The 16,898-nt window shown below is 35.2% G+C and overlaps 1 protein-coding gene across 3 annotated transcripts in view; it reads left to right on the top strand.

Annotated features, from left to right (window-relative positions):
• The window catches only part of Calcrl (calcitonin receptor like receptor), a 95,065-nt gene that overhangs the window by 63,611 nt on the left and 14,556 nt on the right, over positions 1–16,898 (top strand). For all 3 annotated transcript variants that reach the window (XM_028881743.2, XM_028881744.2, XM_028881741.2), the window contains 4 exons: positions 8,868–8,994; positions 12,480–12,633; positions 14,024–14,084; positions 14,168–14,234. In XM_028881743.2, coding sequence (XP_028737576.1) covers positions 8,868–8,994; positions 12,480–12,633; positions 14,024–14,084; positions 14,168–14,234 — 409 coding nt within the window. The remainder of the gene's footprint in view (positions 1–8,867; positions 8,995–12,479; positions 12,634–14,023; positions 14,085–14,167; positions 14,235–16,898) is intronic.

Raw genomic sequence — 16,898 nt, 5'->3', positions numbered from 1 at the left:
GGAAGAAAGAAAGATTCATCTGAGTCATGAATCAGGGATTTGTGATATGATAGTGCCAATGAAAAGCTTTTGTTTTGGTGAACAGAATTTCAACAGGTAGAAATTGTAAACTAGAAGCCATGAAGATATTATTTAGGCTAACTCTTAACTTACTTTATTTCCCAGTAAAGAATTAACTTTCCTAAGTCCCGCTCAATTTATAATCTTTCTACTTGACTTATTTTATTTGACTTGAATATTCTTGAATTACAGATAGTTTGAACAGAAAGAAACAAAACTACGAACCATTTGCTTTGTTATTATACAGGCCTTAAGTGAAATACAGTAAATGCTTAATTCGGAACTCATACGGCATTTTGAATACCCTTTTTATGTGCAGACATTATTACAGGACAGATGTATCAGAGCATGGAACAATTTCTCTTGTTTCTCTGATGCTCTTTCACATGCTTGTCATGCAGATGACATTACCACCTACATGACAGTTTTGTGCTTAGGGCTATTATAATATCAGTTTTATCACTGAGATGCAATGCTGAGTAGTTAGTATCTTATTACAACCAAATGTTCCCAGTTGTGGATGTTGCTATCACTTTTCATTAAAAGTCCATTAAAAGTTCTCAGTTTAGCTACTTAGTCCCAGTAAGTATACTATAAGGCCTTAGAACAAAAGTTAAAAAGTAAAACTTTTAGTTTTATATGTGCCATATTTAGAAGGTTAATTGTCATAATGTCCATGTAAATGAAAACAAATACGGAATGAATGGTTTGGTGAATGGAATAAGGATGTCAGAAAAAAAAAACAACTATGGTTAGAATTGTGCTGAGACATGAGAAAGCATCTCCACAAATAAATAATACCTGATAAAAATGATATAAAACACCACAGAATTAGCTTCAGGAGGGCAGAAACCATTTCTATTTTGTTTCTTCACACATCTTAGGCCTTGGAATAGTATCTTGCATGAAATTAGCATTCTATGAACTTTTGAAGAATGAAGACATAAAGGCTTTGTACTTTCCATCCAGGACTTGTCTATATCTTACCTCTAACCTCCAACAAATTCCTTGAGGGTTTCCAGGCTTCATTGTCTCCATCAAGAAAGAAAGCAATTAGATCAGGATTCTGAATTCTGATCTGTAGAAGTATCCAAGTAAAATAAGATGGCAGACTGCAGATAAATCAAAGAAAGTCTGAGCACCTCAGAAATTCCTTCATTTAAATGCTGCATGAAGCATGTTCATAGACTGTCAGGGATGATAGAAATTACTAATTTCATGCCAAGTAACCTGGAAACAATTTCTAGAGGAGCTGATGCTTCAGATAAAATCTTTGTGTGTGTGAAAAATCCATCCACATATTCCTTCTGCCTCTCAACCCCGTTCCTCTTATTGCAGTCTTCTTCAGTTAGTCTTTGGTACAGGGAACTCTTTTTCCCCACTCTGGTAGTCAAGGGTCACTAGTCCGCCCTCATAAAAACCAAGAACAATACAAAATGTTGATTTAGGGTACTGTTTGTTTTTTTTTTTGCTTAGAAAGGGAAGACAACGGTCTACTACTCATCCATGCTTTAAATTAGAAACAGAGAACATGAAATGCTGTTCACAAGATAGATTTGTTTTATATTAGAGCCAATTAAAGTAAAGAATCAGAGCAGGAGGTTAAAAGAAAGAGAACAGAAAGGGTGGGGGAGACACAGAGCCATAACTTTAGGTTTGCCAAGCCCTCAGAGGCAATGACTTACTCATAATAATCATTGGAAAAACAAAGCAGAACCCTTTCGATAAAAAATAAATAAACTTTACTGGGATTAGTTACAAATTATGTTTTAATTACTGTACAAAACTGAAAGCATAGCAAATGTGCATCTTCCTTTCAACTCAGATAAAAGGCTTCATCTGCTTGCACATAAAAGGGAGTGTGCAGCATGTATCTGACTTGTCAGGGAAGGCATGGTTCATTTTCTTTTCTACTTTTTTCTATTTGTTTTGACTTCTTGAAAGGACATCTTTGTTTGTTAAAATTTCTTTGCTGAAATTTTAGACACTAATTCCAACTTCTTTTAAAGCAAGTTGCATATTTTCGAGCATGTAGAAATTATCTTTCTAGGTTATTGACATAAGTCTCAAATAAAATGCAGCAAGAAAATGATCCCGTTGTTAAGTCAAGCATTCTCAATTTAGTGAGATAGTCTCATAGTGCTTATGCATAAACTTTGTACTTATATGTTTCAAGACAAATGACCCAAACTCTCACCTTGTTCCCATGTCAAATCTGAATATTTTTAGTCAGTGTTATGAACATCCGTTTTATTTGTCTTCATATTTCTCTTGAATTAAAGCAGGTATAGTTTTTCCTGATAGCTATAATTTTTTTTTCAGACATTATATAAAATTTGGCCTTTAAGGTAGCTAAGAATCGAAGGAATCTATATTGAGTATTGTTCTACAAATCTGTTGGATAAACTTGTCTGGGAAACCAGAGTGATCACTTAAAAGTGGCTCATTTAAAACCTTGCTTTTGATCTGTCAGTACTTTGACAAGGGTTGAGTTCACAATCATCTAGAGCTGCTCAATAACATGCCTGTCAAAAACGACTTACCACATCGTTGCTTTTCAAACTCTTGTGAGTCATTTGTTTTTTCCAAGTTTTATGTCCTTAGGTTCCGAAGTATGTTATGTCATATGTATGCATCCTAGGCTACCTCTAGTTTAACACTGCATATTGTTTACCTAAATATGCTTCTCTTAGTCTTGTTTGTCATATCATACTCAGTTTATTTCCAAGCTGTAGTTTAATCAGTGTATTGAAAACTGTGTTCCTCATACTGAAAGTTGTGTGAGTTAAAACCATTTCCATTACATAGTATGAGTTGTAGTTGGAAAAAAAAAATCTTAAACATATATACTGAATTATGTGATAAAATTGCATTTCCATATTAAAGTATTAGATTTGAATAAGGGCAAGGTAGGGCAAGAAGTAATGAAATTTGCTCAGTAAAAACCATTTCTACTCTAAGATAACTGTTGTTAGTGGCTGATTGAGGAGAGTGTCATATATGGAAATGAAAGTAACCCATTACAGAATTAGGATTCTTTTAAGAAATAACTGTTTAATTTGAAGCTACATATATATGTTAAAGATAAATGTTTATTGATGTTTTATAACTATTAACTTATTCATAAGTATATTTTATGTAGTTTCTTGAAAAAATTAAACCAAAAGTGCTATTTAAATATGTCTAAATTAAAATAGTATAGAATGACACAAAATTATTTTAACTAACTGGTAAACTATTGTTTGGCATAAAACTATATAGCATTTAAATGTATTAAAATCCATAGTATAAAGAGAACATATAATAAGAGCCATTTAATCCACACACACAGATGTGACTATATATGAGAACAAAAGTAAACCCCCCTCAGAATTGTATCATCCTTTTAGTAGTCAGGAAATACAAAGACACTGAGTGACTAGAAACTGTACTGTACACTTGCTGGAGGGGTAGTCAGATGTTAAAAACTGAGATCTTAAAGAAGATGAGAATAATTAGAAAAATAGACTACATACACACACATATACCATATATGTATATATATATATATATATATATATCCATTAGAAAGCAGAAAAATACACATAACAATTGACTGCAATGTCACAGAATAAAGAAAATATTTTCCAGTTATTCTCTTATTAATTTCCCCCACCTGTAGAAAGGTACAATGCTATGTTATGCTGTCACCCTCTGGTCCTCTTCCTCCTCAAAACACCAAGTTCATCACTTTAACTCAGGGCATCTTCTCTACTTAAAATCCATGTCCCCACTATCCTCTCTTGACCCGGGTCTGTCCTGAGAATGCCTTTCACTCTGATCATAGCCTTTGAATATTTTTTTTAAAAAGAGCACAAGTATTAAGAAGGATGTCACATGTCTGTTTGCTCCCCACTGTGATAAAAATAACTTATTAGGGTCTTGATCTGAGCAGTTCACAACTCTTTCTCCAGAATCTAGAAACACTGGCCAGCAGATAACTATAAACAACAAATAGTAACTAATTGAATAATAAAGTAAACAAACCCTCATTGCTTCCTCAAGACTTTTCTGTTCAATGGGTCATCTATTAGATGTCTGACCTTGAACAACCTTCTTCAGTTTTATTAAAAGATAATGATATCTTAAGGGGTTGTTAAGATAATGACTCCAGCTTGCCTGAGATATATTAAAGACTCAATAAAGGGTGGCTGCTGTCTTACGAATTTTACCTCTAAACAAAACTGTTTGTTTTTGGAGTGTAAGAACCGCAAACATTCAAAAGATTGTTTTCTCATGGTTTCTTGACCACTAGGAGACAAGTGAAAGCACTGTATGACATAGTTCACAGATAGGAAGATCTCAGCTGGCCACGTGAAAACATGGCTGCTCCCTACACAGCTCTGACTCACCTGTGGGTGTTGAAGAGGCAGCCCTGAAGGGCAAGGATGGGGAAGGAAAGAGCGTGACGGCAGGGGTTTTTATTGAGCATTCTATGAAAACACACATCTTTTAATGTGTCTAGATGATCACAAGTAGCTGTTGTTAGAGATTATTTATACTCTTGTCACAAATAATCAGATGTTTTGATCAGTGCAAATCAGTTCAATAGACAAATGGTCAAAATATAGACCCTCTTTTTGGTGTATTAATTGTTTTCTGCCTATTATTTCTACTAATGTTTGATTTCTCTGCTTATTATCTCTGCTAGTGTTTGATTTGGAATGAACTGCCCTTTCAAATACATGGCCAGTGATTTAATGGGAAGTGATCTGAGCTGTCAGTTATTTAGTTAGATGAATCAGAATAAGAAAGTGGTGCTCTATAGACAGTTATATCATTGTGCTCCATTCTTCTATACTTTATGCTGTTCATCATTAATACTGAGAAAAGTAGCTAAAAAAATTCTCTTCTCACAGCAAACCCAAATGGAAAATTAAGGCAAGATCCTTGACCACATTATCTGCAGAATTTTGAAGATGCAACAGCAGAATTGGTGTCACCATGATAGTAAACACAGTGGTTTGGAGATACTTGTAGAGAGTAGAATTCTGTTGGAAAAGAATTTAGGTGTTTGATCAATTGAGTTTTCATCATATTGAAATTATTTTCTGATTGTTGAATTCCTGCGATTGTAACAAAAACGTGATAGGTTTTTAATTCCTTTGTTGGGCCACATAAAACATGTTTGTTTCACTATTGAAACAGTTTAAAATCACTGAGATAGAATTTGATGCTCTCTTACTATTGTGTCAGGAAACTATTGACTGCATAATTAAAATGAACCATGTGCTAATAGCGCTAAAGATAATAATTAACATTTATAAGTGTTCCCTGATCACATATATGATCAACATGTCATGGTTGATCATACTTAACCTTCAAGGCAATCATATAATGATCCCTCTAGTATAGCTAAGGAGTCTGAGAATTAGAGATGTTAGAAACTTGTTCAAATGCGTGTTGTGAGGAAGGGCTCAGGCTTCGAAAGCCCAGTCAGGACCGCGTGTGCTGACTTGATGCCATCTGTAGAAAATTGTTCCAAAAGAGAGCTGCAGTGGCCCCTATTAGAATGGTGTTATTGCATACTTGTACCAGTTGCCTGTGCAACTCTGCTTACTAAAAATTATGTCCTGAAATGATTTTCTAAAATAATTATCAGAAAAGAATATGAAGTGGAGACAATACAGACTCATTAACCACATTTTTTATTCTGTGATTATGCTAAAATAGAAAGGGTAGTTAGTTAAAGAAAGCAGCAAGATTTTTTTTTTTGCAAAGTATTTCCAAGGAAAATAACTAGTTGCTTTTAGAGTATTTGAGTAAAGTAATAATTTGGAGTAGGTAAAAAATTGGACATAGATTAATAATTAAAAATATTTCTAACCAGGCATGGTGGTGCATGTCTTTTTTTCTTTCTTTTTCTTTATTCTTCTCTCATAAAATACATCCTCCCTGTAGATGTAACCAATCGTCTTATTAAAATAAGAAACACAGAGCCAATGTAAAAGAGAAAGCCGAGAGGTCAGAGCTCAGAGATAAAATCTTACCTCCTGCAGTGCTCCTAACTTCCCCGAGAGAGAGCTTCTTCCTGTTTGTCTGTCTTTAAATAGTCTTTCTGTTCTGCCTTTCATTGGTTGTAAACCCAACCACATGACTGCCTCGTCACTGCCTGTAAGTACCGCCCTCCAGGTCTTAAAGACGTATGTCTCCAATACTGGCTGTATCCCTGAACACACAGAAATCTACCTAGCTCTTCTAACCACCACGCTCTTGCTATGGCTCTAATAGCTCTGACCCCAGGGCAACTTTATTTATTAACATAAAATTAAAATCACATTTCAGTACAAATAAAATATCACCATACCTCCCCATCCTCCCTCCTCTCCCCTCTCTCCCAGATTCACAGCTCCTCCATTTCCTTTCAGAAAAAAGTAGGCCTCCCTGTGATATCAATCAGATCATAAATTCCAGCACTTTAGAGGCAGAAGCAGAGGCATGTGAGTATCTGTGAGTTTGAGGCCACCCTGAGCTACATGACAAGATCGAAGCCAGCTAGGACTACATAGGGAGACCTCATCTCAAACAAACAAACAAACAAAAAAGTCGTTAGCTGTGGAAGAGGATTTGTCCAGCACATACAAAGCCTTGAGTTGCAGTCCTCAGGACAAATTTTATATGTATATATCTCAAAATTTTATCATGTTTCTTTAAGTAAATCATTTGTTTAATACTTTGATTTAATAATTTTACTTACAAGTTGATTTTTATCTGCGCCAATCTGCTTACATGTATTAATGTGTGTGTTTCGAAGGAAACAATAGGAATCACTGTCTAAATCTGAAACATTGTTATCACTAGACCTTGATGGAATCCATATGTCAGATAGCATCTGTCCACATTGTTTAATCTGTGCAGTGCCTAGAGGCAGAAATGGAGGAAACTAAAGCAACAGACCAACGTTTTAGACAGTGCAGTATGTTTTCACAGCATAGAGTGAACTGATTTGGCAGTGGTCTTGTTTATTCTAACAGTCTTGACAGCTCAGCTGAATGTCAGGATCGCTAAAACAGAGATCGGTGGCTTGAGTTATGTAGGCCTGATACTCAGTTACATCTTCAGAAGACAATATTTACCAGCTGCTCATTGCTAAGTCTTCACCATTTAAGACAGATTGGGGAAGGGGCAATCAATGAAAAGGAAATTTATGAGGGGAACGGACATATGAGTTGTTAGTATAGGAAAGGGCAGGATGTTTACATGTACAAAGGGAAGTCTAAACATTTTAAAGTATGGTTAACACTTTAATTTCTTCCAATCTTTTCCCATGAGCATATCATTAATATCAAGTTACAATTATCTTTTAACATCATATTTTTATTTATTTTTGAATTTCATATATGTATATCATGTATTAACTGATATAATTATAAATGTATTTTGATGGATTGCAGATGCTTGCAAACACCTGCTGTTAAATGACTGCTTTATCTACACTCAGTGGTTATTTTAAGAGCTATCTCATCATTACTCTTTTATAAATCTTCACTAATAGCATCCAGCATGTATTGGCAACCTGTAAACATTAGTTTGGGTTATATTGACTTCCTCATTCTTTGAAACAATAGAGGTATATATAGAATCACAGAGCTACATACATTTCAGAAGGAAAATAGTCCTTAAAAACTTCGTACTTTTAAACATAGAAAACATTGATACCCATCCTAATTCCAAATTTTGATACTCTGTTTCTTAATGTAAAGGGAAATGACAAAATTATACTAAATCTTTAATTTGAAAGTAGAAGTCTTGGAACTATGTAGGGTGATTTCTCAAGAAAGACTATTTGATTAGTTTCAGTAAAATACATATGAGGTTTTATTTTCTGCGATGAAATGATGTATCATGCATTCCTACACACGTGCTTAACTTTGCCAGTCAGCAGTCAGCTTCATGTAGGTTTCATTGTATTATCATTACTGGGAACCCCAAATAAAACCACTCAATTGCTTCTGAGGGAATCTGTGCTGGAATTTTCCCTTAATGTGGGCAAGGTAGTCATGTACAAAAAAAAAAAAAAAAATCTAAGCTTGCCTGTGGATTACATCTGAAAAGCTGCTTCACTCAAGCTGTTATGACACCTTTTCTGAAACCTACTCTATATGAACGACTCAGATCCAGTTCCCCTTTGTTTTATACAAATGATAAAAGGTCAACTTCTTTTTATATCTTAAGGGTATTTGAGGCAACCAGAAAAATAATCAACAATACTGAACAATCGTCAATGATTTCTAATTTTCGTCAATGCAGCTAGTCTAAATGTAATTATATTTCCTATGACTCATTAATATGAATATAGTCATTACCACCCCAACAAAATATACTTGTATGTAAGCAAAGCAGACCATGTAGTGTAACTAGAGGCATTTTATCTGCGTCAGAGTCTCAGATAAATTGAAGTATTCAAGTTCATTATCAACATGTTTTTGACTATGTAATTTCCATGAATCTCAATTTCTGCCTTTGAAGAATGAATTAAAATATTAATTGTGTTTGAATTAAGCAGAAGAAATTAATGCAGAGGTACTTTTTACAGGCAAGTTCCCCATCCTTACATATGATCACCCTACTAAAGCAACTCATTTTTATCTGGGTTTTTCCTCAATTAACATTTTTATCAAGTGAAAATTAGGGATAAACAAAATATTTTTTTTTCAAAATTAGAGCAACCTCTATCAGTTGAAAGTATACTTTATTTACATTACATTTAATTAAAAATGTAGAAACATTTTATGATATCAACACAGTGTATTTTTTTTGCCTTGTAGGAGCCTAAGTTGCCAACGGATCACCTTGCATAAAAATCTGTTCTTTTCATTTGTTTGTAATTCGATTGTAACAATCATTCACCTCACTGCTGTGGCTAATAACCAGCCCTTGGTGGCCACAAATCCTGTAAGTAAAGCATGGTCCTACCTTTGAGAATTAGTGGGAAGAGGCATGGGTTGGGAGTGGTTTCTGATATGGAATATATGTGTCATTAAATAAATATATATGTAAACTTTGGGGTTTGACATGCAAGAAGTTTATCTTAGCAATATTACAGTCTAGGAAGGTTAATTTCCCTCAATATTTCCATGGCTTCAGTTCATGTCATGGCTATGGAGTCCTGATACTGCTGGCCCATAGACGATGACTACACAATTCAACTTAAAAAGCAATCAAAGCAACTGAGTACTTGCATGAAAGGAAACTATATATGTAATGGGAACTTTAAATTATATTTTGGCATCAGGCTTACATTAAAAATTAATAAAACCTGGCTCTGCCTCCCAAGTACTGGGATTAAAGGCGTGCACCACCTTGGGAGGCAGAGCCAGATGGATCTCTGTGAGTTCGAGGCCAGCCTGGGCTACAGAGTGAGTTCCAGAAAAGGCGCAAAGCTACACAGAGAAACCCTGTCTTGAAAAACCAAAAAAAAAAAAAAAAAAAAAAAAAAATTAATAAAACTAGGAAGATAAGGATTTACATACTTTGTATGCAATGTTAAACTCCATTAAAATAAAATGTTAGAACACTACCATTGTCTCAATAGACACTAATAAAACTTTTTTCTATAAGCCGTATTTTAAAAATATATGATAAAATTTTTACGTATATAAATTATCTGTGATACATTTATATATACTATGCAGATACATATTGTGGGATTTATTAAGGTAACTCCACATAGTTAAAAAGGAGGTTTATTTTAGGGTAACTTACAGCCAGTCAAGGGGTTGGTTACAGGATCTGGGAGAGGAGAAGTGCAGTCCAGCAGTGTTCTCTGGAGAATTCTGCTCAGTCTACCATCCAGCATCTAGGGTGACAAGGAACTAAGAGACCCAGCACATCCAGATCTCGGGTCTTCAGGGCTCCTGTCTTGGCAGGTCATAGGTAGGTGTGGCAGTTACCAGAAGCCTCACTAGGGGCAGTACTTCCAGGTCAAAGCTGGAACACCTACCCACTACAGATACACACACACACACACACACACACACACACACACACACACACGCACACACAGAGCAGAAATATTCATACTTTCAGAATCATCTACTTTAACATTGTAGCAAAACTCCAATTTTGGATATAAATGTGTGTGTGTGTGTGTGTGTGTCTGTGTTTGTGTGGTGTCTCTGTGTGTATGTATGGTGTGTGGTGTGTGTGTGTGTATGTGTGTATGGTGTGTGTGAATATATGGTGTACGTGTGTGGTGTGTGTGTATGTGTGATGTTTGTGTATGTGGTGTGTATGCATGTGTGGTGTGTGTGTATGTGGTGTGTATGTATATGTGAGCATCTGTGGTATGTGCTTGCATGGTGTATATGTGTGTGGTGTGTGTCAATATATGGTGTACATGTGTGTATGTGTGTGGTGTGTGTGTGTGGCATATGTATGAGTGATGTGTGTGTGCGTGTGTGTGTGTGTGTGTGTGTTATGCATGTATTTTGTGTATGTATATATGTGTCTCTGTATGTTTGTGCTCTTGGGAACATTAAGTTGTGTTTTCTGGATTATATTATCTAGTTACTGGAATCAGAGAAGGGAAGGATTTTTCAACAAATGGGTCAATAAATAACACTCTTGTATGTGTTTTATGTGTGTTTTTAGGGTAATTTACAAAGTTCTAAAGTTTCTCCCATTGTTTGCACATGTGCATCCGGGTGATTTAATCTTTCTTGTGTTTCTCTCTAAAGTTACTGGGGTAGGAAACAGACCAGGATATAATTAGCAATATAAAACATTGGCTGGCATTCTGCCATTTCAGAATGAATTTCTCTAGGAATGAGAGGATCTGTTTTGTAACATAGTAAGAGTTTCTAATCTTACATTTATGCATAAGGGTATGCATTTAATAGAGAAAGTATAAGTTAAAGTACAGTGAATTTATTATTTGTAAAAGAGTATTTTCTGATTATGTTAACAGTGCCCTCCACAGAAATATTTTTCTGAAATATATCCTAGATGCTTTCCCTTATAATAATTTATATTAATTTTACTTTAAATTTTTGTTTTTTTGCTTTTCAAAACATGGTTTTTCTGTGTAGCTCTGGCTGTCCTGGAACTCACTCTGGTCTCGAAATCAGATTTGTTTACCTCTGTCTCCCAAGTGCTGGGATTAAAGTAACATCAAAATCAAATTTAGCTAGAAAAGAATGTAATACCTGTATAAACACTGAAAATTAAATATATCATAAATATACTGAAATCATCTTTAAAAATTATATCTTTGAGAGACTTGAATATCATTTTGTAAAACACATACTGCATTATTTATAATTTTGTAAATGAATTTTTAACACATATTAAATGAAGAAATGACATTATAAATACCGTTTAGGAAGGTGTTATTACATGTATATAATCATAAAAATAAAATTATAGAGTTTGTTTAGGATGCAGCTCTGATTAATGTTATATTAATATTTGCAAATAATCTCACTTTCCTAGTACAATTTTTTTTTATCTATACAATGTGTGGCCATTTACAATGCATGCCTCACAGAAACATTCAGGGATTTGGTAATATGTATAAATGACAACTTTACAAATGCTTTAGGATGATATTTATGCAAATGCTATTTGTTCTAGTTCATGATAACTCTAAACTTATTTCCCAGTGCTTTAGGTTTGTGATATGATATTTATTTCAGAAAATTATAATAACCACTAAATATGTACTGACTTTTAGACTGGAAATTGAAGATTGCCACATATTGCTACACATTCACTTACTTTGATAAAAGAATCTTTATCTCTCAGCTCCTTTGTGTTTCCTTTATCTGATGTTTGAAACTCTTTCTTCTTCCCTCTCTAAGAGAAGAGAGGGTGGGACCCAAGGAAAAGAGGAAGCAAAGTCACAGTTCTTTATCTTTATCCTGACATGAAAATCTCATAGTTTATATGTGGATAATGTGTAGATTCATTGGAGAATTACTTAGTAAGTTTTTTTTATGCCTGTGGAATGAAGGACACAAAACTTGCCAAGTATTTGCACATGTTTAATTAAGTGCAGATAAGACTATCTAAGTTTTTCTAACCAAAAGCAACAACCACAATCAAACAGATGTGCACTTGCATATGTGTGGACAGTTTATATTCATTATGCAATAACCAGAACACATTAGAAAAACAGACACCCTTTAAGCAAAGGAATACTTTGGACTTCCAGAATTGTTTGGAATATCACACGATTCTTATGAACTGATAGAGTTCATGGTTAATGACTTTAGAGCCATCATGGGATGAGTGTTCAAAAGAGCCTTATACAACCCAAACTTCCTAGTTTGCAGTTTTGTGTGAGGGAGAGAAAAATTCCACGGTTTCTGAAATAAACTAGACAACTGCTTCACATGTGGATTTCATACACTAAGAAAGCACTCTTTCCCCCCTCCTAGGTGAGCTGCAAAGTGTCTCAGTTCATTCATCTTTACCTGATGGGCTGTAACTACTTCTGGATGCTCTGTGAAGGCATTTACCTGCACACACTCATTGTGGTGGCCGTGTTTGCAGAGAAGCAGCACCTGATGTGGTATTATTTTCTTGGCTGGGGTAGGTGCCACTGGGATCACCTTCAGAATCATCTGATTAAGAAGGCTTTTAGCTTTCAGGCAATGTGACTTATTACCAATCATTCTTGACATGTAAATTGATACTTCCCTCATTGTGACAAAATGAAACATGTAAAGCAAAGTGTCACAAACTCATTGTCTCATTTTGATTAATAATATGACAACTTTTTAACATTTGATATTCCAATGACAAGCTTATCCGAGCTGAATGCATAGTGTCTAAAACAATAGAACTGAAATTATGGATTAAAGATCTCGTCTCTGCCCTGTATTGAATTTCCTTTTTCATGTGTAAAATGAGGACATTGGTGCTTTGAAATTTCACCAAAAACCCTTCGAGATTCTCTTCCCTCCCTCCCTCCCTCCCTCCCTCCCCCTCCCTCCCTCCCTCCTTCCCTCCCTCCCTCCCATCCTATTTGTCTCTTTGTTTTGGAGACTGGATCTTCTTGACTTAGAATTTGCTAAGTACATCAGGAAGAGTGTGAATTCGCAGAGATTCACCTGCTTCTGCCTTCTGAGTGTTGGATTGAAGATGTGTGTCACCACATCCAGCCCTGTTGAGATCTTCTTAAACTGTCATTTTATAGTTAAATTAGGGGTGTCAATAATTGAATTAAAGTTTGCAAAAGATCTGCTTCTTTCACTTAATCTCTTGGCATTGTGTTACTCACCAGAACTAACAGTGAAACATACTGCCATGTTTCTTAAGGTCATTGGAATAATGTATATTAACATAATATGTAGGGGATTAATTTAGTAGGACTAGTTTCCAGAGATAAAACAGACATTTTTTATTATCTACCTAGATGGAGATGTAGATATTGAGATATATTTAAAGAGGTATGCTTGTTCACATACCAAGTTGTCAGCATGTCCTGATTGTCTCTATAAAACATTTCACTTCAGTTTTTTCAAGATCTTATTTGAAAGCTTCAAAACATGCAGAAATCTTGGTATAAGAAACATATTTTTCTCTTTTTCTGCAAAACATGGCTTACTGTGAATCTGTCTCTTACAGTAGAAATAATTATCAGTCTCAAAATTTCCAACAATTAATATTAAATATTAGTCAATTTCACCCCACAGAAATTCTAGGAATACAGAAATTCTTTCAAGGATTGTGACTTAGGCAGCATATTATGGTTTTAATCTCTGGAATCTTACTGATTCAAAATGGTATGTGATTTTCAAACCTGATAGTTGGTCACATCTACTGCTTGACTATACATACGCGATTACACAGTAAATGTAGGTGGCTAACTATTGGTTGCTACTGAAGTGTCTCTGAATTTCACATTCATGAAGACTTCTTTGAGAAGCCTCATCTGTAAGGAAAGGCATCTATTCATTTGCTTTTGCCTCACTTGTAGGGTTTCCGCTGCTTCCTGCCTGCATCCATGCCATTGCCAGAAGCTTGTATTACAACGACAAGTAAGATATCTTTCGCTTGTGACTTCTATTAGAGCTAAGCGAAGTGAAAACTTTTTATATAATGTCTTCACTTTATCCCCTAGTTGCTGGATCAGCTCTGATACCCATCTCCTCTACATTATCCATGGTCCGATTTGTGCTGCTTTACTGGTATGTAACTAAAATTCTCTGTTTCTCACTGTTGCTCCCATTTCCTGAATCTCCTCTCCATCCTTATTAGTCAGAGTTGATGTGCTGCTTAATTGACTAGAGCTCAATGAAGGTGTTCTATTTGTGATATGAGCAGGAAAGGTACATTGCTAATTTGCAAGTGATGGAGAAGCATCAAGGACCAAGTTTGGGGAGTTGCTTTTGCAGCTGAACTTGAAGTGAGGTCAAAGCAGTTCAAAAGGAATTAGACAAATGCTAAGAGCGATGAAGCAAGCACCCTGGCTCTGACTGGTGGGAGACAGCTGGTGCCTAAACCACAGCCAGGCAGGGAAGAGGAAGAAGAAGAAGCAAATACTCTGACTTTTCTCTCTTCTTGTCTCTGACTTCTTAGTTCCTCTAGCTAGCCAAATACGGTAAATGTCAGAGCCTCAGAGAGTCTGAGTGATGATACCATGAGTTCTGCCTTCTCAGGCAAGTTGCAGAGCAGAGGATTGCTCTGATAAAAAAACCCCAAATCAAAACCAAAACCAAAAACAAAAAAACAACAAAAAACCACAGCACATCTATGCAAGAGTAATGGGTCATTGAGGAAACAACTTTATTTAGAAAGAGTATCGCTTGACATATTCTGTAATTACAATACTCATCACTTAATATGCATGTAGCAATTGGACATTTTTGAGTGTGGTTGTGTTACCAGAAAATTTGTAGAGCCCTTCACAACTGGGATTTCCTCTTTTAGGTTCTTAGTCTTCTTATTTAAATTTAGAAACATACACACACGCACACAAACAAAAAACCCCAAGGACACTGTTATTACAGTTTAAGAGAAAAACAACAGGGTGGACAGGCTATAAATTTTCCCAGTTGGAGGAAGAGAGAAGAGGAAAAGAGAAAGGCAGAAGATGGGTGGGAGCTTCAGAGAAAGCGTGAGAAATCCCAGGCATCAAGAAAAGCACGGTAAGTTTTGGAAGAAGAGATAGAAAGTACAACAAGAGAAATTTATGCTCCTCTGAGTAACTCAGATAAGTAGGCATCTCCACAGTCTCCTATGAGGAAGCATGGCAAGCATTTTTTTTTAAAAGAATAAGTAGATTATCTCATTAAGGGGATAATTATTCATCTCACCTCTTTAGCATGGCTCAAGATGAATCAGTTTTTCTGAGGGGTGGTATCATGCCCAGGTAATTGACAGATCCAGCTAGACTAGTTCTTAAGGTACGTTATATCTTCATGCAGGGACAGAGGCAGACTCAATTTTGTCCTGGAGGAAATAGCTCTCCCTAATAAGCCTTAAGAGAGCCCTAGTACCCATTCTCATTGGCTTCCAAGACTACTATAATATTCCCAGGTTAAGAGACCCTAAAATCATTTAGGAAATAGGCTGAAATTGAGGAATAGATACAACCTATTTCACCATGAAAATCTAGAGATCCAATTCCAAAGCTGTTCATCAGAAGGGATTAGTGTCTGGACTAGATTTTGGTTCACATGGTTATATATAGTCTCGAGGCAAGGGTGCTCATTTTGAAAGAGTTAAGAACCCAGAGCTCCTTTCTGGCATTCCTAACGATAAGTCCAAGAACATATCCTGCTTCTGGCCAAGGATGAGAATGGAATTGTGCATTTTGGGGATCTTTGCTCCTAAGCTGCCTGGGCAGTTTTATCTTCTGTCTTATTCAGTTACAGGGTAACAAAAGTCACATTTTCTGCTTTTATTGGGTTACTTCAATGAGCAATAAATTAATACAAGCTAGCATAGAGTGTGAGATCCTAAGTGATACTGTGGAGCTGGCATTAGGTTTCATATAAGAAGAAACAAAATTTCTTAGAACAAGTTAAACGCTTCTGACCCTTGCTTTCAGATTATTTTTCACACAAAAATTCTTCAGTTATTTTACTATTGTTTTTCAACTTTAATTTAGTTCATATTTAGAACACTGTTGATGTAATTCACGAATATCATTGTCAAGCTGTTCTCAAGAGTATGTCATAACTGAGGCTCCTGGTAACTAATTCTGCTGTCCGTGTTTAGACCCTACTTCCTTATATTGTATAACATGTAGACAAACTAATCTCTCCATACCTTAAGATTCTCAATTACAAAATATAGATCAATGATGGAGACTTTTATACCAATAGCAAATTGACAATAAAATAAATTTAAATGACAATTCCATTTACACCATCTGTACACACTGACAAAAATATCTACTAATAAATTTAACTAAGGAAATGAAAAATTTTGACAATGAAATTTATAAAAAAAGGAAGTAATATCAGATATACACATAAATGAAAAGATGTCTCATGGATTGAAAAGATTAATACTATTAAAATGCCTAATGCATTGTCTCGAGCAATCCCCAGGTTTGGACATATCACCTATCAAAATGTTAATGGAATTCTACATGGAGTTGGAAAAACAATTGTAAAGTCATATGGACTCATAAAAGATACAGAATTTACAAAACAATTCTATGCAAAAATAACAGAGAAGGCATCCCAATACTAAACTTCAAAACATAGTATAAGTCCATGATAATAAAAGCAGAATATGACTGACATGAAACAGACACAAATTACCTGTAGAACAAATTAGAATATAGATACCAACTCACATGTTCATGGTCAAGCTATTTTAAACCAAAATACTGAAAATAT

Source organism: Peromyscus leucopus, chromosome 4 (assembly GCF_004664715.2).
Source record: "Peromyscus leucopus breed LL Stock chromosome 4, UCI_PerLeu_2.1, whole genome shotgun sequence".
NCBI classification, from domain to species: domain Eukaryota; kingdom Metazoa; phylum Chordata; class Mammalia; order Rodentia; family Cricetidae; genus Peromyscus; species Peromyscus leucopus.
This window is presented reverse-complemented; position numbering and strand designations above follow the sequence as displayed.